We start from the raw sequence: 23,830 nt of genomic DNA, 5'->3' as shown, positions 1-23,830 counted from the left end.
TTTTCTGGCAGATTTCACTTTTAACAAGAGATTTTGTCATGTAAAGCCGCGCGGAGGCTGCACGCGTCACGACCAATTCGCTGATGAAGCGAGACAAAGGAACACCTCCGTTTCGAAGTGTTAGAGGACAAGTTTGGACATGTCCAGCTCTCCACAATTTCTCTTATGCTCACTCGACTCGTAAGCACTGAAAGCCGAGATAGGCATGTCCAAACTTGTCCTCTAACACACAAACACCGGTCACAAAACAGACCACAAACACCGAACTCTGCTTTGTACAAGCAATCTGTACAAAAATGTCACTTATCAATCAGTATTTGCCGAGGGCGCCGTGGGTTCAAACAGACGATGCACTTGTTAGGTTAGAGGAAGAAAGCTCAAGCAGACCAAAATCAGGATCAAATGTGGGATGGTGAGAATTGTGATTAATTGTCCTCATCTTTTTCCACTTAGGTGCTCATGCGAAGCTACGCTACCAGATCACCGCAGGAAACACCATGGGCACGTTCGACGTGGAGCCGGAGGTGGGCACCATCTTTGTGGCTCAGCCACTGGACTATGAGATGGAGCAGCGCTACAGGCTGCGGCTGGTCGCGTCAGACGGGAAGTGGGAAAATGAGACTCTGGTACTGGTTCAGGTGGTTAACCATAACGATGAGGCGCCTGTGTTCAGTCAAAGCGAGTACCACGCCACCGTGATGGAGGAGCTCACCCAGCTGCCCGTCTTCATCTTGGAGGTCAGTGATGTGTGGTGGTTCTGTGCAGTGCGTCCAAATCAAATCCAACAGCAAACACTAAAATTATCACCAATGAAATGTTCCACAGAATGGAGAAAACTCCAGGTTCATGTTTAGTTGTGCATTTAGTTATTTATTAATTTATTAAACGGTTGTGCGAGCAGACTGATTATTCCAAGCAAATGGAGAAGACTGAACAGGATCTGTGGCCTGCTGGCTTCTTTTTCACTTCTGTTCCTAGACTGCAATCATCCCCTCTGTTCCCAAAGTGAAAAACAAGCCTGAAGGCCACAATGCCTGTTGATTCTTTGCCATTTGCTTGGAATAATCATTTTGCTCCTGGAAGAGCTTAATTCAGTAAAATCAGTACATTAATAAATATACTGCAGACTTTTTTTTATCACAGAGAAATGTAAACAGCTGTTAGCAGGTCAAATCTGAAATACATTTCTTTACCTTCAAGTAGAAGAATTATCATGAGGTTTGATATGCAGTGTCTGAAATAGTTTGGACAAAAAACGCCATAAGATCTTCCCAGGCATCTCTTAATCTCACTCATTGAGATCGAGAGACACAACATGAGATGTGAGACATGAAAGATAGTGCTAAGATAATAAATATGATGTAATAATGGTATTTTTTTTTTCTTCTGTGTCTTTTGCAGGTTTCTGCAACAGATCCAGACCAAGAAGCAGACCAGACTGCCGTCCGTTACTCCCTCCACGGCCAGGGCGCTGGTGGGGAATTCACCATCGATGAACATACTGGAAGGATCTATGCCCAGCAGCGCCTTGATCGGGAAGAGAAACCAGCCTGGAGATTTCTTGTGCTTGCAACAGACGAGGGAGGGGCGGGACTGGCAGGATTTGCTGACGTACTATTGGAGGTCCGTGACATCAATGATAATTTGCCATTCTTTCCATGCCCAGCGTTGGACGTAGACAGCTGTTTCATCGGACACGTTCCTGAGAACTCACCTGCTGACACCTCAGTTATGGAGATGCGTGCCATGGACTTGGATGACCCCAACGAGGGTAAGAATGCTGTGCTGACCTACAGCATTATCCAAAACATCCGTAATGAAATCAACCTCAACCTGTTCTCCATCAATGCCACCACGGGGACCATCTACACAGTTCTACGTTCTCTGGACCGGGAGGCAGAGGAACAGTATCTGGTAGTGGTTGAGGCCAGGGATGGTGGAGGGTTAGCGGGGACAGGGACAGCTACCATCATTGTCTCAGACATCAATGACCACCCACCTATCTTCACTCAGAAGGTCTACACTGCTCAGGTGAGTCTGTTTAAAACAGGGCCATGACTTCCTGTCACATGAATACAGATGTTTATCACAGCTGGATATCAGAAGATTAAACTGTAAAACAAGGGTTGGTGGTGATGATCATATTTTTGGTGCATCAGGTGGCAGAGGACTTGGAGGTGAACAGTGAGGTTCTCGCTGTTTCAGCAACGGATGGAGACGGCAGTGAATATGCCATGGTTACCTTCAGCATCATCGGAGGCGATAAAGATAGAAAGTTCTTTGTGGAAACGGACAAGCTGAACCAGCGTGGTGTAATAAAGCTAAAGAAGAAGCTGGATTTTGAGAAGCCCCTTGAGAGGACTTTTAATCTGACTCTGAAGGCTGAGGATGCAGATTTCTTCAGCTTGGCCTACTGCCTGGTTCAGGTGGAAGACACCAATGACCACGCCCCCGTCTTCTTCCCGCAGTTTTATGAAGCACCAGCGATGTCTGAAGATGTTCCGGTGGGAACAATTGTTGCTCAGGTTACAGCTTCTGATCTAGACTCAGGACTTAATGGACACTTTACGTACAGTATTTCCAAAGAGTCCGACCCCTACAGTCAGTTCTTGGTGGACCAGTCCGGCTGGGTGGTGGTGGCCAATTCTTTAGACAGGGAGAAGCTCTCACAGCACAGGATCATGGTCCTTGCCACAGACAGCGGCAGTCCGCCTCTCGCCGGCACAGCAATCGTTATGGTAACTGTACTTGACGTTAACGACAACGGACCGGAGTTTGAGGTCCTCTATAAACCCATTGTTTGGGAGAACGCTGCCGCACCACAGCCAGTACAAATGAACAAAACCTCTCTCCTCCTCCATGCCACCGATCGTGATACCGCTGCCAATGGCGGTCCATTCTCCATCCGACTCCTCATGCTCACCTCAGATGCCACCAATTTTAATTTGACGGACTTGCGGAATGGGAGCGCAGCCATTACTGCCCTCCGGACCTTCGACCGTGAGCGGCAGAAGGAGTACCGTCTTCTAGTTCTCATGGTTGACAGCGGTTCTCCTCCAATGAGCTCCACAAGCACTCTGACAGTCATCATTGGTGACAAGAATGATCATCCTCACTCGCCGGGACACATCAGCTTCATGGTCTACCATCACGAGGGTGAGATTTTTTTGTTTCTTTGTTTATGACAATTTTTTATGATTCTGAGCGGTCTTCGGTCAGCACATATTAGACACTCACAGCTGGTTTCTGGGTCAGGAAGTTCAGCCACTCTTTAGTTGAGACAGGCCCGGCGCCAGAAAAAAAATATTAAAGGGGCGATGAGTTTATCACAGGGGGCGGGGTCGTCCCCCCCCCCCACCATAAAAAAGTGCGCACTGGAGGGTACGTGCCTCTGAGCGTGTGTAATGAATTGGGTGCGCTCCTAGAAAGCTTGTGTATTTAGGCTACACTGTTGTAAGAGACTGACTGAGTAAGAGTAAAGAGTGATGACAGTATTTTTTTTATTATTATTTGAACATATAGACCCTCGGTCAAGTGATGTCCTGCATACCACAAAACCAAACCAACAACTGATCTGAGAAATGACACGAGACAGTAGATTAACCCCACATACAGCCCTCCATCACAAGCGCAAACACAGCGCAATTGGGCATGACAGTCACACAACGGGTCAAAGATAAACCTTTCATGTACAGTGGTCCCTCGTTTATCGTGGGAGTTACATTATAAAAATAGCCCGCAATAGGCGAAATCCGCGAAGTAGACAGCGTTATTTTTTACAATTATTATAGACGTTTTAAAGCTGTAAAACCCCTCACTACACACTTTATACACTTTTCTCAAACAGGCATTAACATTTTCTCACTTTTCTCTCATGTGTAAACACTCTCAAAGTTCAAACCTTAGTAGAAAAATAAGACCAACCCGTTTTCAGGCGCAAACATTTGTTTGAGAAATAAAAATAGAACGTTTTCCTATAAATAATTATGATGGCTTTTAGAACTAACAAATTTAATTTTAACGATCAACCTACAGGTTGGACACATAAGAAATTTTTAATAGTGACTGACCAGTATTTCACAGTTCCTCTGATCGCGCCTCTTCGTCGTAGCGCCGCTTTTTCCACTGAGTCACACCTCCCTGCAGGTGTCTTTTTCCACTGAAGGCCTCGCTGCAGGTGTCTTTTTCCGTGTGAAGAACACAGTTATGGGTAGTTGTTGGCGCTCTTTTTTCTTCTGGGCGAGAAGATTCTTATAAACAGACACGCAGAACACAATGCGCGTACTCTCCCTTCGCGGTGCCGCAACAGTTGTCCCATCATCTCGACAGAACACCAGCCTGCTTGATGAGGGCGCAGAGCACAATGCGCTGTAAAAAAAAAAAAAAAAAAAGCATGCAAAATGGGACTAAAAAAATTAGCGAAACTGCGAGGCTCTATATTTTCCAGTATTTCTTTTTCTTTCTTTTTTTTTTTTAATTTTTGATAACTCTCACATCCAAGGGGGTGAGGTTGATGATGTGAGGGGGCGTCTCCCCCAAATGCCCCCTCGTGGCGCCGGGTCCCAGTTGAGATTTTGCAAAGTTTGGTCTTGTTCTTGCTGGAAGATGATTGATGAACCTCAGACTCTGGAGGAACAATTCAAGTTCTGTCCAGACCAAATAAGGAGGAACCATCCTTTTACAGGATCCCAGAAGGAGGATCCACAAAAGCACTTTAAACTGTTTCTACTGATTCATGACGTCACAACTGAATTTTATAAAAATCAAGCTTCCTTCTACAATATTTATTCAAATGTTGCTCTCTAAGTGAAAAGTGAAACCAAATCTGTACAATTATGAATTACCATATTTTCTGGAGTATAATTGTTACTTTAAAAAAAAACATATATAAGTTGCACCACAGTAAAAGTTGCAGGACCTCCCAAATGTATAAAAAAAAGTGACTTATACTCTGGAAAATCCAGAAAGATCCATAAAAATCAGCACCTATAAATCTGAGACCGTGGTTCTCAGCAGAAAACTGACAGATTGCCTACTCCGGGTAGGGAATGTGGTCTTGCCCCAAGTGAAGGAGTTCAAGTACCTCGGGGTCTTGTTCATGAGTGAGGGGACAATGGAGCGTGAGATTGGCCAGAGAATAGGTACAGCAGGGGCAGTGTTGCACTCACTCTACTGTACTGTTGTGACGAAAAAGGAGCTGAGCCAAAAGGCAAAGCTCCCGATCTACTGCTCAGTCTTCATTCCTACTCTCACCTTTGGTCATGAGGGTTGAGTCATGACCGAAAGAACTAGACTGCAGGTACAAGCAGCAGAAATGGGCTTCCTTAGGAGGGTGGCTGGTGTCTCCTTTGTAGATAAGGTGAGAAGCTCAGTCATTCATGAAGAGCTAGAGGTAGCTGCTCCTTCGCCTTGAGAGGAGCCAGCTGAGGTGGTTCAGGCATCTGGTAAGGATGCCTCCTGGGCCCCTCCCTACGGAGGTGTTCCAGACACGTCCAGCTGGGAGGAAACCTCGGGGAAGACCCAGGACTAGATGGAGAGATTATATCTCCACGCTGACCTGGGAACACCTCAGTATCCTCCAGTCAGGGGTGGTTAATGTGGCCTGGGAAAGGGAAGTCTGGGGTCCCCTGCTGGAGCTGTTGCCCCATGAACCTTTCCCGGATAAGTGCTTAAAGATGAATGTATGTATTATGTATAATGAGCTGTTTTTAACTGATCAGTGTCAGCTGAGAGTAGAAACTAACCTCAGCTGAATGTTTCCGAAAGTATTTTGGCAATATTTAAATAAAATAAATAATGTTCCAGGCAACTGGCTGATAATACAAGAAACGTTCTGAGTCGCTGAATGTTCAGTTAAATTAATCAGCATGCATGAAGGAGAATTGTGGAACCACCTAGACACATGCATCAACTCCCATCTAGTCACATATTGACACAAAAAGAAAAATGAGAATAAAAAAGAACTTTTTTTAATCCGAAAAGAAATTGTTTTGAACAATGAGTACAACATGTTTATGCAAAAGCCTGAGATACTTAGACAGCATGTTGACAGTATTGCACATAGCTCTGAGTAACTAAAAAACTCTGATTTTCACGTATTCATCCTGTAGAAGGAGAGGAATTATACAGTCTGATTGCCACAGGTAGGAAGGATCTCCTGTGGCATTCTGTGGTGCACCTCGGTGGCCTCAGTCTTTTGCTGAAGGTGCTCCTACAGGACATCAGTGTGGCATGCAGGGGGTTGGAGGTGTTGTTTCCTGGTGAGCAGTTTCCTCAACATCCTTCTCTCTGACACCTCCATCACATACTCCAGTTCCACCCCCAGGACATAGCCAGTCCTGAGCTCTTTGACTTTGTTCATGTCAGCTGCCTTCAGCTTGCTTCACTACAGTGTAGAAGATGGTGCTGGAGACCACTGAGTGGTAAAACATCTGCAACATATTTCTGCAGACATTGAAAGATCTGAGCCTCCAGAGGAAGTACAGTCGGCTCTGACCTTTCTTATACACAACATCTGTGTTTACAGTCCAGTCCACTTTATTGTCTATGTGGACATCCAGGTACTTGTAATAGTCCACAATATCCACCTCAGTTCCATTAATGGTAACTGAATTTGGACAGGTCTTTCATCTTCTGAGGTCCACCACCAGCTCCTTCGTCTGTGATATGTTGTGCTGCAGGTGGTTGAGTCCACACCACTCCACAAACCTGTCCACCATACTCCTGTATTCAGCCTCCTGGTCCCTGCCGATGCAGCCAACAATGGCAGAGTCGTCCGAAAACTTCTGCAGGTGGCAGGACTGTGACCAGAACCTGAAGTCTGAGGTATAGAGTGTGAACAGAAAGGGAGACAGGACCATCCCCTGTGGTGCCCCTGTGCTCCTCTTGATGGTGTTGGATATAATGTCTCACAGCCTCACATACTGTGAGCGGCCTGTGAGGTAGTTGGTAATCCAGGCCACCAGTGGAGCCTCTACCTTCATGTCACATAGCTGATTGCTGAGCAAGTCAGGCTGGATGGTGTTGAATGCACTGGACAAGTCAAAGAGCTTGTAGCCCAGCTGTTATTTCTTTTTAGTGGATTCCCTCTCTGGGCTTTTTCCACATGAACGTACTTCAGTGTACTAAAGTGGCACCGTCATGTAGCCACCCTCCTGTTGCCTCCCTTTTTCCTGATGGACCACACAGATGTTTCAGGAAGGAATTCTTTGAAAAACTAAAGTCTTATTTGTCTATGTCCTACCTCCTCCTCACAGGTGTCCTCCCAACGATGGTGCTCGGGCAAGTTCCGGCCCCGGACCTTGATGACTGGAGTGAGAAGGAGTTTCATTTTGAAGGCAAACACTCCAGGTACTTTGATCTCCTTTGCTCATGTCACAAAGTGGTGATGTAATCTTTGAGAGATAACTAAACGAGTGGCATTATTAGTGCTCCAGTCGTAATTCACACTCACCCTCAACAATGTCACTAACCTGCTCGTGACGCACAATTTGCCATTTACTGTCTTGCCCAGACACTTTAGCACCTATTTTCCACATAAGGGAACTGGATCAGTACGTGGGGGGGGGGACAGAGGGAGGGAGAGTGAGACATAGGGAGGGAGGGAGACGGGGTGAGAGAGAGACGAGAGAGAGAGAGAGAAAGAGACAGAGAGAGAGACAGGGGGAGGGAGAGAGAGAGAAAAAGAGAGAGAGAGAAATCCTTGACCATTTACAGACTCAGTGAGCACAGCCTGGCCGTGGAGAAAGGTCACCACAGACAGACCTGGCTCCCCAGAGAAGACAGACTGTGCACCCACTGGTCACAACACCAGGTGGAGACAGAGCTGCACTTCCTGACCACCTGCCCGCTGCACCAAGACATCAGAGATACAAACAGAGACGCAGATGACAAACACCCACACAGACTTTGAGAGCACGACCAGCATCGACAAACTTCACTATGTGTTGGGTGAAGTACAACAATGTGCAAACACAGCAGCAAGGTTTGTGAGCCGCTAAGACACGAAAACACGGAACAACGGACACAAACCACCGTAAACCCAAAGCAGGAGATTAAACTGCTATGTCACTTTATCTGTGTAATACAGTTTTTTTAAATTGCTAAAACACATTTCACAAAACTGTCCCCCATTTTCTCAAAACGCTAAACACAACACACTTTTCCAAAGCTACGTACACAAAACCACACCTTCTCTTTTCAAAACATAAACTGTCACACCAAAACAGCTGCTCAAAGCCTGCAAAAAATATAAACACTATATGCATCATTACACACTACAACAAAACAAATGAAAACACAATGTTCAGTGTGTGAGAATGTCCTTTATACATTTGTTCACAACTGCCAAAGCATAGTATCTGTATCTGAACAGTATCTGTTCTGAAAATATATTACTGTAGAGTATGTAGCATTCAAAGATTTGTGTGTTTCATATCAACAGTATGTAAATCTACATAGAATACAGTATGTACACTACTGTACTGTATCACAACTCAATGCAAACACTACAGAGGATCCATTACACACAATACTCAGGGTGTGATGGTTTTGTTCATTTATTGAACTATACCACACACACATTCACACACACACACATCATTGTGCGGCATCATGTCGTCGAGCTGGGTCAGGGCACAGGACCTCATCTACGTCGCAGGTATGATGGTGCGAGTTTGCCTTGGTCTTCTTCCTTGTCCTGCTCCTCTCCCTCCTCTGACTCTAACTCCTCTTCCTCTGATTCTGCCTCTGTCCACTGTGGTACTGTATACATTTGGAACCTTCAGCAAACTGTGCACTCTGAACTGGCTTCTATAGGTGTGGTCACATCACTTGCAACAAGTGTCTACAATTCTGAGTCGTTATGTTTAATGAATGAAGCCAGGTGTGTACATTGTGTTCAGGTTTTGCTGACTGTGGCAAGCATTTTGCATCACTTGAGCTTTAAATTGAGAATCTGAGCAGAGTTTTATGCAACTTGTGTTTTAGCAAGGCAAAATGTGTTTAGATTTATGAGAAAAGGAGGACTGCGTTTTGTGAATTGTGTCTTCATGTGACGTGTTTATGGTTTTGGCAAATGGGAGCTAGTTTTATTATGTTTTTAGAGAACTGGTCATTTGGTTTAGACAATTGGGTTTTGTGTTTTAGCAATTTAAAAAAAACTAACTGTATGTACATCTACTTAATTTTTATTTTCTTTTGTTGCTCTCTGTATCGCTTGCTTTGACAATGTAAACATATGTTTCCATTGAAATTGAATTGAGAGAGAGAGAGAATGAAAGAGAGACAGAGGGAGAGAAAGAGAATGAAAGAGAGAGAGAGAGAGAGAGAGAGAGAGAGAGAGAGAGAGAGAGAGAGAGAGAGAGAGAGAGAGAGAGAGAGAGAGAGAGAGAATGAAATGAGAGAAAGAGAGGGAGAGAGAAAGAGAGAGAGACATTGAATGCATCAGGGTGTGTGTGTGTGTGTGTGTGTGTGTGTGTGTGTGTGTGTGTGTGTGTGTGTGTGTGTGTGTGTGTGTGTGTGTGTGTGTGTGTGTAAAGTTAAAGATGAGGATTACAGCCCCTGGCAAAAATTATGGAATCACCGGCCTCGGAGGATGTTCATTCAGTTGATTAATTTTGTAGAAAAAAAGCAGATCACAGACATGGCACAAAACTAAAGTCATTTCAAATGGCAACTTTCTGGCTTTAAGAAACACTATAAGAAATCAAGAAAAAAGGTTGTGGCAGTCAGTAACTGTTACTTTTTTAGACCAAGCAGAGGAAAAAAATATGGAATCACTCAGTTCTGAGGAAAAAATTATGGAATCACCCTGTAAATTTTCATCCCCAAAACTAACACCTGCATCAAATCAGATCTGCTCGTTGACATTGACCCTACATGTCTTTGTGCAAGGAATGTTTTTGCAGTTTTTGCTCTATGGCAAGATGCATTATCATCTTGAAAAATGATTTCATCATCCCCAAACATCCTTTAAATTGTCCAAAATATCAACGTAAACTTGTGCATTTATTGATGATGTAATGACAGCCATCTCCTCAGTGCCTTTACCTGACATGCAGCCCCATATCATCAATGACTGTGGAAATTTACATGTTCTCTTCAGGCAGTCATCTTTATAAATCTCACTGGAACGGCACCAAATAAAAGTTCCAGCATCATCACCTTGCCCAATGCAGATTCGAGATTCATCACTGAATATGACTTTCATCCAGTCATCCACAGTCCACGATTGCTTTTCCTTAGCCCATTGTAACCTTGTTTTTTTTCTGTTTAGGTGTTAATGATGGCTTTCGTTTAGCTTTTCTGTATGTAAATCCCATTTCCTTTAGGCGGTTTCTTACAGTTCGGTCAAAGACGTTGACTCCAGTTTCCTCCCATTCGTTCCTCATTTGTTTTGTTGTGCATTTTTTGATTTTTGAGACATATTGCTTTAAGTTTTCTGTCTTGACGCTTTGATGTCTTCCTTGGTCTACCAGTATGTTTGCCTTTAACAACCTTCTCATGTTGTTTGTATTTGGTCCAGAGTTTAGACACAGCTGACTGTGAACAACCAACATCTTTTGCAACATTGCATGATGATTTACCCTCTTTTAAGAGTTTGATAATCCTCTCCTTTGTTTCAATTGACATATCTCATGTTGGAGCCATGATTCATGTCAGTCCATTTGGTGCAACAGCTCTCCAAGGTGTGTTCACTCCTTTTTAGATGCAGACTAACGAGCAGATCTGATATGATGCAGGTGTTAGTTTTGGGGATGAAAATTTACAGGGTGATTCCATAATTTTTTCCTCAGAATTGAGTGATTCCATATTTTTTTCCTCTGCTTGGTCTAAAAAAGTAACCATTACTGACTGCCACAATCTTTTTTCTTGATTTCGTATAGTGTTTCTTAAAGCCAGAAAGTTGCCATTTGAAATGACTTTAGTTTTGTGTCATGTCTGTGATCTGCTTTTTTTCTACAAAATTAAACAACTGAATGAACATCCTCCGAGGCTGGTGATTCCATAATTTTTGCCAGGGGTTGTAGAGGTAGAAAAGTGCTGTATAATGTTCAGGTGTTGGTCAAATAAAGCAACTATTTGAGCGTCACTTTGACTCTGTGTCGTGTCCCAGCTATTGTTTTTTTTTTTTCCTCTCTGACTTTGTTTGTTTGTTTGTTTGTTTATGTCTACAGTGGTTGCAGGTGCACTGTGCTGTTAATATTGATGACAATGTGTTTGGGTTCCAGCATCTCTCACATTGGTGGGCTCTGTGCTCTCAGAGAGCTCTTGTTTAGTGTTCAGATGAAGGTGCATCCTGTCTGCAGCGCTGTCAGTCCCAGACGGGTTTTGGCGCAGCCTCAGTCACAGATAATGAATCCATCTGCTCTGAGATCTGAAGGTCGCAGTGGAGTAAAGAGGTTAAACACTTACATGCGTATGATGGCACCGATTCAGGACTGGGTTTGGACCCGGCCATGGCGCCTGGTGTCAGCTCGCCGGAGGAGCCGCATGGATCAAAGCAGAGACTTTGAAAGATGTCTAGATGAATAACAGTTAACACGGATCCATATGAGACCACAGACCTGCATCTGCTCGGAGCCCCATCTGAGAAAACCCATCAGAGATCAGAGACGGAACAAATGTTTTAATCTGAAAATCAGACCTTGTTTTCTTCCACTGAGATTAGTCCTGATATCACAGAGATTATGGATGTGTGGAGGGCAGACCTCAAGACGGCTCACTTCACAGGCTGCAGCGTGAGCAGAAAGCTGCAGCTGACTCGCAGACACTCTGTGAATGTCTTTACTAACAAAGACATTTCTGAAGAGTATCCTCATTCTCGTGTAAATCCGAGGAAGTTTATAGATGTGAACATAATCAACAGGCAACAACATCTGATTACACATGTGACAAAGCAGAACAAATCAAAACTGGTATCTTACGTGAGTTTATATCCTGGATTATCTTTCTTGGAACACAAGAAAACACAGTCTTTTATCTGTAAATACTATCCTAGCATGTGTTATGATACGGTCTTTTATCTGTAAATAATGCCACTAATCCTAGCATGTGTTTTTTATCTGTAAATAATGCAGCTAATCGTAGCATGTGTTTTGATACGTTCTTTTATCTGTAAATAATGCCACTAATCCTAGCATGTGTTTTTTATCTGTAAATAGTGCAGCTAATCCTAGCATGTGTTATGATACGGTCTTTTATCTGTAAATAATGCAGCTAATCCTAGCATGTGTTTTTTATCTGTAAATAATGCAGCTAATCGTAGCATGTGTTATGATACGTTCTTTTATCTGTAAATAATGCCACTAATCCTAGCATGTGTTTTTTATCTGTAAATAGTGCAGCTAATCCTAGCATGTGTTATGATACGGTCTTTTATCTGTAAATAATGCAGCTAATCCTAGCATGTGTTATGATACAGTCTTTTATCTGTAAATAATGCCACTAATCCTAGCATGTGCTTTTTTATCTGTAAATAATGCAGCTAATCCTAGCATGTGTTATGATATATTCTTTTATCTGTAAATAATGCAGCTAATCCTAGCATGTGTTATGATACGGTCTTTTATCTGAAATAATGCCACTAATCCTGTTGGGAAAGTGTCAGTACACGGACCCACAACAGGGGGCGCAAATGAACGGACAATGGAGAAAGTCAAATAACAAGGCTTTACTGTTGTGAACGTGCACAACGAATACAACCAATCACGAAATGGACAACAGTCAATTCACAAAAGTGTCGTGTGGGCAGGCTCGAAGATAGGAGATGCCTCTCCAAGGTAAGACCCGAACCACACGGCTTCCTCCGCCACAGGACCCCGGAAATACTGGAGCCGCCAAGTCCCGAACTCCCAGGTGGCCACTGCCTCCGCGTGTCGGACCTGGTACTGCTGGCGAGGAACAAAGAACAGTTAGATGGGGGCGCGTTTGCACCCAAGACTCCGAACAGCAGGGAAGTTACCTCCACCTCTCGTTGGAACAGTAATCCACAAGCTATACACTAATCCAAAAGGATACACTCCGTCAGCTTTGATACGTTACCTCGTAGGTAGAAACGATATCTCGGCAATGAGGTGGAGGTGCCGTCCTGCTGATATACCCCACAGATGATTGCCGTCAGCTGTCTCAGGTGATGGGTGACAGCTGTCACCGTAGCTGCTCACATGAGGCGGCGGCGCCCTCTGGTGCCTGGAGCCCGCACTCCAGGCAGGGCGCCCTCTGGTGGTGGTGGGCCAGCAGTACCTCCTCTTCAGCGGCCCACACAACAAATCCTAACATGTGTTATGATACGTTAATTTATCTGTAAATAATATAGCTAATCCTAGCATGTGTTATGATACGGTCTTTTATCTTGCTTGCCTCTACTGGTGGTTGGCTCTCACTGCGGTATTGTATCACTTCCTGTTCCGGAGCACAGCGGTGTTTTTCTGTATCTGTTAGCTGTTTAATCTGCGCAGTTAGATTGATCTAGTTATCTAGATTACGATTTGTTTCCCAGTGTAATCTTTACGTGCCTTAACTAAAGCACTCCTTCTGCTGAATCACCTCTAAATTATTTACACATTATTCACTTTGTGTGTTTTTAGGAATCCGCTAGCTTAGCGCAGCTACTAGCTCTTAGCCGGTTTAGCATGGTGGCTTCTTCTGTCTCTCCCGCACTTTTCTGCTCTGGGTGTGAAATGTTTAGTTATTCCTCGGCCTCCTTTAGCAGTAACGGTACTTGTAATAAGTGTAGCTTATTCGTAGCTTTGGAGGCCAGGCTGGGCAAATTGGAGACTCGGCTCCGCACCGTGGAAAATTCTACAGCTAGCCAGGCCCCTGTAGTCGGTGCGGACCAAGGTAGCTTAGCCGCCGTTAGTTACCCCCTGGCAGATCCCGAGCAGCCGGGAAAGCAGGCTGACTGGGTGACTGTGAGGAGGAAGCGTAGCCCTAAACAGAAGCCCTGTGTACACCGCCAACCCGTTCACATCTCTAACTGTTTTTCCCCACTCGACGACACACCCGCCGAGGATCAAACTCTGGTTATTGGCGACTCTGTTTTGCGATATGTGAAGTTAGCGACACCAGCAACCATAGTCAATTGTCTTCCGGGTGCCAGAGCAGGCGACATTGAAGGAAATTTGAAACTGTTGGGTAAGGCTAAACGTAAATTTGGTAAGATTGTAATTCACGTCGGCAGTAATGACACCCGGTTATGCCAATTGGAGGTCACTAAAATTAACATTAAATCGGTGTGTAACTTTGAAAAAACAATGTCGGACTCTGTAGTTTTCTCTGGGCCCCTCCCCAATCAGACCGGGAGTGACATGTTTAGCCGCATGTTCTCCTTGAATTGCTGGCTGTCTGAATGGTGTCCAAAAAATGAGGTGGGCTTCATAGATAATTGGCAAAGCTTCTGGGGAAAACCTGGTCTTGTTAGGAGAGACGGCATCCATCCCACTTTGGATGGAGCAGCTCTCATTTCTAGAAATCTGGCCAATTTTCTTAAATCCTCCAAACCGTGACTATCCAGGGTTGGGACCAGGAAGCAGAGTTGTAGTCTTACACACCTCTCTGCAGCTTCTCTCCTCCTGCCATCCCCTCATTACCCCATCCCCGTAGAGACGGTGCCTGCTCCCAGACCACCAATAACCAGTAAAAATCTATTTAAGCATAAAAATTCAAAAAGAAAAAATAATATAGCACCTTCAACTGCACCACAGACTAAAACAGTTAAATGTGGTCTATTAAACATTAGGTCTCTCTCTTCTAAGTCCCTGTTGGTAAATTATATAATAATTGATCAACATATTGATTTATTCTGCCTTACAGAAACCTGGTTACAGCAGGATGAATATGTTAGTTTAAATGAGTCAACACCCCCGAGTCACACTAACTGTCAGAATGCTCGTAGCACGGGCCGGGGCGGAGGATTAGCAGCAATCTTCCATTCCAGCTTATTAATTAATCAAAAACCCAGACAGAGCTTTAATTCATTTGAAAGCTTGTCTCTTAGTCTTGTCCATCCAAATTGGAAGTCCCAAAAACCAGTTTTATTTGTTATTATCTATCGTCCACCTGGTCGTTACTGTGAGTTTCTCTGTGAATTTTCAGACCTTTTGTCTGACTTAGTGCTTAGCTCAGATAAGATAATTATAGTGGGCGATTTTAACATCCACACAGATGCTGAGAATGACAGCCTCAACACTGCATTTAATCTATTATTAGACTCTATTGGCTTTGCTCAAAAAGTAAATGAGTCCACCCACCACTTTAATCATATCTTAGATCTTGTTCTGACTTATGGTATGGAAATAGAAGACTTAACAGTATTCCCTGAAAACTCCCTTCTGTCTGATCATTTCTTAATAACATTTACATTTACTCTGATGGACTACCCAGCAGTGGGGAATAAGTTTCATTACACTAGAAGTCTTTCAGAAAGCGCTGTAACTAGGTTTAAGGATATGATTCCTTCTTTATGTTCTCTAATGCCATATACCAACACAGTGCAGAGTAGCTACCTAAACTCTGTAAGGGAGATAGAGTATCTCGTCAATAGTTTTACATCCTCATTGAAGACAACTTTGGATGCTGTAGCTCCTCTGAAAAAGAGAGCTTTAAATCAGAAGTGTCTGACTCCGTGGTATAACTCACAAACTCGCAGCTTAAAGCAGATAACCCGTAAGTTGGAGAGGAAATGGCGTCTCACTAATTTAGAAGATCTTCACTTAGCCTGGAAAAAGAGTCTGTTGCTCTATAAAAAAGCCCTCCGTAAAGCTAGGACATCTTTCTACTCATCACTAATTGAAGAAAATAAGAACAACCCCAGGTTTCTTTTAAGCACTGTAGCCAGGCTGACAAAGAGTCAGAGCTCTATTGAGCTGAGTATTCCATTAACTTTAACTAGTAATGACTTCATGACTTTGTTTGCTAACAAAATTTTAACTATTAGAGAAAAAATTACTCATAACCATCCCAAAGACATATCGTTATCTTTGGCTGCTTTCGGTGGTTCTGTGCTAGGACCAATTTTATTCACTTTATACATGCTTCCCTTAGGCAGTATTATTAGACGGTATTGCTTAAATTTTCATTGTTATGCAGATGATACCCAGCTTTATCTATCCATGAAGCCAGAGGACACACACCAATTAGCTAAACTGCAGGATTGTCTTACAGACATAAAGACATGGATGACCTCTAATTTCCTGCTTTTAAACTCAGATAAAACTGAAGTTATTGTACTTGACCCCACAAATCTTAGAAACATGGTGTCTAACCAGATCCTTACTCTGGATGGCATTACCCTGACCTCTAGTAATACTGTGAGAAATCTTGGAGTCATTTTTGATCAGGATATGTCATTCAAAGCGCATATTAAACAAATATGTAGGACTGCTTTTTTGCATTTACGCAATATCTCTAAAATCAGAAAGGTCTTGTCTCAGAGTGATGCTGAAAAACTAATTCATGCATTTATTTCCTCTAGGCTGGACTATTGTAATTCATTATTATCAGGTTGTCCTAAAAGTTCCCTAAAAAGCCTTCAGTTAATTCAAAATGCTGCAGCTAGAGTACTGACGGGGACTAGAAGGAGAGAGCATATCTCACCCATATTGGCCTCTCTTCATTGGCTTCCTGTTAATTCTAGAATAGAATTTAAAATTCTTCTTCTTACTTATAAGGTTTTGAATAATCAGGTCCCATCTTATCTTAGGGACCTCGTAGTACCATATCACCCCAATAGAGCGCTTCGCTCTCAGACTGCAGGCTTACTTGTAGTTCCTAGGGTTTGTAAGAGTAGAATGGGAGGCAGAGCCTTCAGCTTTCAGGCTCCTCTCCTGTGGAACCAGCTCCCAATTCAGATCAGGGAGACAGACACCCTCTCTACTTTTAAGATTAGGCTTAAAACTTTCCTTTTTGCTAAAGCTTATAGTTAGGGCTGGATCAGGTGACCCTGAACCATCCCTTAGTTATGCTGCTATAGACGTAGACTGCTGAGGGGTTCCCATGATGCACTGTTTCTTTCTCTTTTTGCTCTGTATGCACCACTCTGCATTTAATCATTAGTGATCGATCTCTGCTCCCCTCCACAGCATGTCTTTTTCCTGGTTCTCTCCCTCAGCCCCAACCAGTCCCAGCAGAAGACTGCCCCTCCCTGAGCCTGGTTCTGCTGGAGGTTTCTTCCTGTTAAAAGGGAGTTTTTCCTTCCCACTGTAGCCAAGTGCTTGCTCACAGGGGGTCGTTTTGACCGTTGGGGTTTTACATAATTATTGTATGGCCTTGCCTTACAATATAAAGCGCCTTGGGGCAACTGTTTGTTGTGATTTGGCGCTATATAAAAAAATTGATTGATTGATTGATTTTATCTGTAAATAATGCCACTAATCCTAGCATGTGTTTTTTTTATCTGTAAATAATGCAGCTAATCCTAGCATGTGTTATGATACATTCTTTTATCTGTAAATAATGCAGCTAATCCTAGCATGTGTTATGATACGGTCTTTTATCTGTAAATAATGCAGCTAATCCTAGCATGTGTTATGATACATTCTTTTATCTGTAAATAATGCAGCTAATCCTAGCATGTGTTGTAATACGTTCTTTTATCGGTAAATAATGCAGCAAGTCCTAGCATGTGTTGTGATATGTTCTTTTATCTGTAAATAATGCAGATAGTCCTAGCATGTGTTATGATACGCAGTGGTGGGCACAGTTCCGATAACCGATAATTATCGAAGATAATGTTTTCATTATCGGATTATCTTTTTAGATAACTTTAAAAACCATTATTGAAATAATTATCTTGTGATAAATTTTTGTCCGATAGTTTTTAGACGGATAACGTGGTAAATAAAGCTGAACAGCTACAGATATTTATAAAACTTAAAATCAGTTGAGACCTACCTGTTAAATGTTTCATAGATGATGTGTAGTTCTAACCTCTGCAAAACAGAGAAGAGATGCTTTAAGAAGAAACCGCTGTATCTGCAGGCAAAGGAGAATTTTTGGGTTATCTGTGCCCACCACTGGGGACGACCCAGGACTAGGTGGAGAGATTATATCTCCACGCTGACCTGGGAACACCTCAGTATCCTCCAGTCAGGGGTGGTTAATGTGGCCCGGGAAAGGGAAGTCTGGGGTCCCCTGCTGGAGCTGTTGCCCCCATGAACCTTTCCCGGATAAGTGCTTAAAGATGAATGTATGTGTTATACGCTGATGATACGTTCTTTTTTCTGTAAATAACGCAGCTCATGATACGTTGTTTTATCTGTACATAATGCAGCTAATCCTAACGTGCATCTATTACATGAATGTGATGCTGTCGTTATAAAACTTTGTATAATTAAAATATACGTTGTTGGTGTTGGACTCAATGTGGCGTTAAGAAGTGTTTTTTACAGTTTTTTTAAATTGCTAAAACACAAAACCCAATTCTCTAAACCAAATGACCAGTTCTCTAAACACATTTAATAAAACTAGCTCCCATTTGCCAAAACCATAAACACATTTCACATGAAGACACAATTCACAAAACGCAGTCCTCCTTTTCTCATAAATCTAAACACATTTTGCCTTGCTAAAACACAAGTTGCAAAAACTCTGCTCAGATTCTCAATTTAAAGCTCAAGTGATGCAAAATGCTTGCCACAGTCAGCAAAACCTGAACACAATGTACACACCTGGCTTCATTCATTAAACATAACGACTCAGAATTGTAGACACTTGTTGCAAGTGAAGTGACCACACCTATAGAAGCCAGTTCAGAGTGCACAGTTTGCTGAAGGTTCCAAATGTATACAGTACCACAGTGGACAGAGGCAGAATCAGAGGAAAAGGAGTTAGAGTCAGAGGAGGGAGAGGAGCAGGACAAGGAAGGAGAGGAGCAGGCCAAGGAGGGAGAGCAAGGCAAATTTGCACCATCATGCCTGTGATGTAGATGTTGTCCTGTGGCCTGACCCAGCTTGACGACGTGATGCTGCACAATGATGTGTGTGTGTGTGTGGTATAGTTCAATAAATGAAAAAAAAAACATCACACCCTGAACATTGTGTCTTCAATGAGTATTGTGTGTAATGAATCCTCTGTAGTGTTTACATTGAGTTGTGATACAGTACAGTAGTGTACATACTGTATTCTAGTAGATTTAAATATTGTTCATATGAAACACACAAATCTTTGAATGCTACATACTCTACAGTAATATATTTTCAGAACAGATACTGTTCAGATACAGATACTATGCTTTGGCAGTTGCGAACAAATGTATAAAGGACATTCTCACACACTGAACATTGTGTTTTCATTTGTTTTGTTGTAGTGTGTAATGATTCATATAGTGTTTACATTTTTGCAGGCTTTGAGCCGCTGTTTTGGTGTGACAGTTTGTGTTTTGAAAAGAGAAGATGTGGTTTAGTGTATGTAGCTTTAGAAAAGTGTGTTGTGTTTAGCGTTTTGAGAAAATGGAGGAGAGTGTTGTGAAATGTGTTTTAGCAATTTAAAAAAACTGTAGTAACAGTTGTCTGAGAGAGATGGAGTCAGGTCACCATATCACTGATACCATCATCCTCTACCCATAATCCTTTGCATTTCAGGGTTCTTCTAACTGACATTGTGTGACTGATTAAAATTAGAAACTAACCAGATCAATATGTTCCTGATCGCTCTGTTTGTCTCTCAGGTGGTTCAGTCTGAACCAGAACTCGGGTCAGCTCACGATCAGGGAGGGAACTCCTCCTGGCCCGTACCTCATGCAGGTGCTCGTATCGGATCACACCTGGCCAGACGTCACCTCTACTGCTCGGGTGGACGTGATGGAGCTCCGGCAGGATGCCCTGCAGAACTCCGCCTCCCTGCAATTGTCCAGTGAGTGATGACCTGTGACGGTCTTAACATGACAAACACACACACCTACTCCGGAAATGTTGCCATGCTAACCCTGTTTATACAGCAGTGTAATGTCATCACCTTCCTCAGTCTCCTTTAGTACTAATAAATCTTCTAACACATGACACCAAGAAAGGATGGGAAATAATTTTCTGCTATTCGGATTTTTTGTTGTTGTTGTTGTTGTTAACTATTGAGCAGGGGAGGTGGACAATCAATCAATCAATCAATCAATCAATTTTTTTATATAGCGCCAAATCACAACAAACAGTTGCCTCAAGGCGCTTTATATTATAAGGCAAGGCCATACAATAATTATGTAAAACCCCAACGGTCAAAAACGACCCCCTGTGAGCAAGCACTTGGCTACAGTGGGAAGGAAAAACTCCCTTTTAACAGGAAGAAACCTCCAGCAGAACCAGGCTCAGGGAGGGGCAGTCTTCTGCTGGGACTGGTTGGGGCTGAGGGAGAGAACCAGGAAAAAGACATGCTGTGGAGGGGAGCAGAGATCGATCACTAATGATTAAATGCAGAGTGGTGCATACAGAGCAAAAAGAGAAAGAAACAGTGCATCATGGGAACCCCCCAGCAGTCTAAGTCTATAGCAGCATAACTAAGGGATGGTTCAGGGTCACCTGATCCAGCCCTAACTATAAGCTTTAGCAAAAAGGAAAGTTTTAAGCCTAATCTTAAAAGTAGAGAGGGTGTCTGTCTCCCTGATCTGAATTGGGAGCTGGTTCCACAGGAGAGGAGCCTGAAAGCTGAAGGCTCTGCCTCCCATTCTACTCTTAGAAACCCTAGGAACTACAAGTAAGCCTGCAGTCTGAGAGCGAAGCGCTCTATTGGGGTGATATGGTACTACGAGGTCCCTAAGATAAGATGGGACCTGATTATTCAAAACCTTATAAGTAAGAAGAAGAATTTTAAATTCTATTCTAGAAATAACAGGAAGCCAATGAAGAGAGGCCAATATGGGTGAGATATGCTCTCTCCTTCTAGTCCCCGTCAGTACTCTAGCTGCAGCATTTTGAATTAACTGAAGGCTTTTTAGGGAACTTTTAGGACAACCTGATAATAATGAATTACAATAGTCCAGCCTAGAGGAAATAAATGCATGAATTAGTTTTTCAAGATCACTCTGAGACAAGACCTTTCTGATTTTAGAGATATTGCGTAAATGCAAAAAAGCAGTCCTACATATTTGTTTAATATGCGCTTTGAATGACATATCCTGATCAAAAATGACTCCAATATTTCTCACAGTATTACTAGAGGTCAGGGTAATGCCATCCACAGTAAGGATCTGGTTAGACACCATGTTTCTAAGATTTGTGGGGCCAAGTACAATAACTTCAGTTTTTTCTGAGTTTAAAAGCAGGAAATTAGAGGTCATCCATGTCTTTATGTCTGTAAGACAATCCTGCAGTTTAGCTAATTGGTGTGTGTCCTCTGGCTTCATGGATAGATAAAGCTGGGTATCATCTGCGTAACAATGAAAATTTAAGCAATACCGTCTAATAATACTGCCTAAGGGAAGCATGTATAAAGTGAATAAAATTGGTCCTAGCACAGAACCTTGTGGAACTCCATAATTAACTTTAGTCTGTGAAGAAGATTCCCCATTTACATGAACAAATTGTAATCTATTAGACAAATATGATTCAAACCACCGCAGCGCAGTGCCTTTAATACCTATGGCATGCTCTAATCTCTGTAATAAAATTTTATGGTCAACAGTATCAAAAGCAGCACTGAGGTCTAACAGAACAAGCACAGAGATGAGTCCACTGTCCGAGGCCATAAGAAGATCATTTGTAACCTTCACTAATGCTGTTTCTGTACTATGATGAATTCTAAAACCTGACTGAAACTCTTCAAATAGACCATTCCTCTGCAGATGATCAGTTAGCTGTTTTACAACTACCCTTTCAAGAATTTTTGAGAGAAAAGGAAGGTTGGAGATTGGCCTATAATTAGCTAAGATAGCTGGGTCAAGTGATGGCTTTTTAAGTAATGGTTTAATTACTGCCACCTTAAAAGCCTGTGGTACATAGCCAACTAACAAAGATAGATTGATCATATTTAAGATCGAAGCATTAAATAATGGTAGGGCTTCCTTGAGCAGCCTGGTAGGAATGGGGTCTAATAAACATGTTGATGGTTTGGATGAAGTAACTAATGAAAATAACTCAGACAGAACAATCAGAGAGAAAGAGTCTAACCAAATACCGGCATCACTGAAAGCAGCCAAAGATAACGATACGTCTTTGGGATGGTTATGAGTAATTTTTTCTCTAATAGTTAAAATTTTGTTAGCAAAGAAAGTCATGAAGTCATTACTAGTTAAAGTTAATGGAATACTCAGCTCAATAGAGCTCTGACTCTTTGTCAGCCTGGCTACAGTGCTGAAAAGAAACCTGGGGTTGTTCTTATTTTCTTCAATTAGTGATGAGTAGAAAGATGTCCTAGCTTTACGGAGGGCTTTTTTATAGAGCAACAGACTCTTTTTCCAGGCTAAGTGAAGATCTTCTAAGTTAGTGAGACGCCATTTCCTCTCCAACTTACGGGTTATCTGCTTTAAGCTACGAGTTTGTGAGTTATACCACGGAGTCAGGCACTTCTGATTTAAAGCTCTCTTTTTTAGAGGAGCTACAGCATCCAAAGTTGTCTTCAATGAGGATGTAAAACTATTGACGAGATACTCTATCTCACTTACAGAGTTTAGGTAGCTACTCTGCACTGTGTTGGTATATGGCATTAGAGAACATAAAGAAGGAATCATATCCTTAAACCTAGTTACAGCGCTTTCTGAAAGACTTCTAGTGTAATTAAACTTATTCCCCACTGCTGGGTAGTCCATCAGAGTAAATGTAAATGTTATTAAGAAATGATCAGACAGAAGGGAGTTTTCAGGGAATACTGTTAAGTCTTCTATTTCCATACCATAAGTCAGAACAAGATCTAAGATATGATTAAAGTGGTGGGTGGACTCATTTACTTTTTGAGCAAAGCCAATAGAGTCTAATAATAGATTAAATGCAGTGTTGAGGCTGTCATTCTCAGCATCTGTGTGGATGTTAAAATCGCCCACTATAATTATCTTATCTGAGCTAAGCACTAAGTCAGACAAAAGGTCTGAAAATTCACAGAGAAACTCACAGTAACGACCAGGTGGACGATAGATAATAACAAATAAAACTGGTTTTTGAGACTTCCAATTTGGATGGACAAGACTAAGAGTCAAGCTTTCAAATGAATTAAAGCTCTGTCTGGGTTTTTGATTAATTAATAAGCTGGAATGGAAGATTGCTGCTAATCCTCCGCCACGGCCCGTGCTACGAGCATTCTGACAGTTAGTGTGACTCGGGGGTGTTGACTCATTTAAACTAACATATTCATCCTGCTGTAACCAGGTTTCTGTAAGGCAGAATAAATCAATATGTTGATCAATTATTATATCATTTACCAACAGGGACTTAGAAGAGAGAGACCTAATGTTTAATAGACCACATTTAACTGTTTTAGTCTGTGGTGCAGTTGAAGGTGCTATATTATTTTTTCTTTTTGAATTTTTATGCTTAAATAGATTTTTGCTGGTTATTGGTGGTCTGGGAGCAGGCACCGTCTCTACGGGGATGGGGTAATGAGGGGATGGCAGGGGGAGAGAAGCTGCAGAGAGGTGTGTAAGACTACAACTCTGCTTCCTGGTCCCAACCCTGGATAGTCACGGTTTGGAGGATTTAAGAAAATTGGCCAGATTTCTAGAAATGAGAGCTGCTCCATCCAAAGTGGGATGGATGCCGTCTCTCCTAACAAGACCAGGTTTTCCCCAGAAGCTTTGCCAATTATCTATGAAGCCCACCTCATTTTTTGGACACCACTCAGACAGCCAGCAATTCAAGGAGAACATGCGGCTAAACATGTCACTCCCGGTCTGATTGGGGAGGGGCCCAGAGAA

At 42.6% G+C, this 23,830-nt stretch overlaps 1 protein-coding gene across 1 annotated transcript in view; it reads left to right on the top strand.

Annotated features, from left to right (window-relative positions):
• Positions 1-23,830, top strand: part of si:dkey-22o22.2 (neural-cadherin) — a 346,824-nt gene that overhangs the window by 257,245 nt on the left and 65,749 nt on the right. The window contains exons 17-21 of the mRNA XM_034173921.1: positions 454-737; positions 1,402-2,031; positions 2,160-3,156; positions 7,257-7,350; positions 19,667-19,851. Of these exons, the coding sequence (XP_034029812.1) occupies positions 454-737; positions 1,402-2,031; positions 2,160-3,156; positions 7,257-7,350; positions 19,667-19,851 (2,190 nt within the window). The remainder of the gene's footprint in view (positions 1-453; positions 738-1,401; positions 2,032-2,159; positions 3,157-7,256; positions 7,351-19,666; positions 19,852-23,830) is intronic.

This window comes from Thalassophryne amazonica, chromosome 7, assembly GCF_902500255.1.
Source record: "Thalassophryne amazonica chromosome 7, fThaAma1.1, whole genome shotgun sequence".
In the NCBI taxonomy this organism is placed as follows: domain Eukaryota; kingdom Metazoa; phylum Chordata; class Actinopteri; order Batrachoidiformes; family Batrachoididae; genus Thalassophryne; species Thalassophryne amazonica.
The sequence above is the reverse complement of the archived record's forward strand: the minus strand, read 5'-3'. Positions and strand labels throughout refer to the sequence as shown.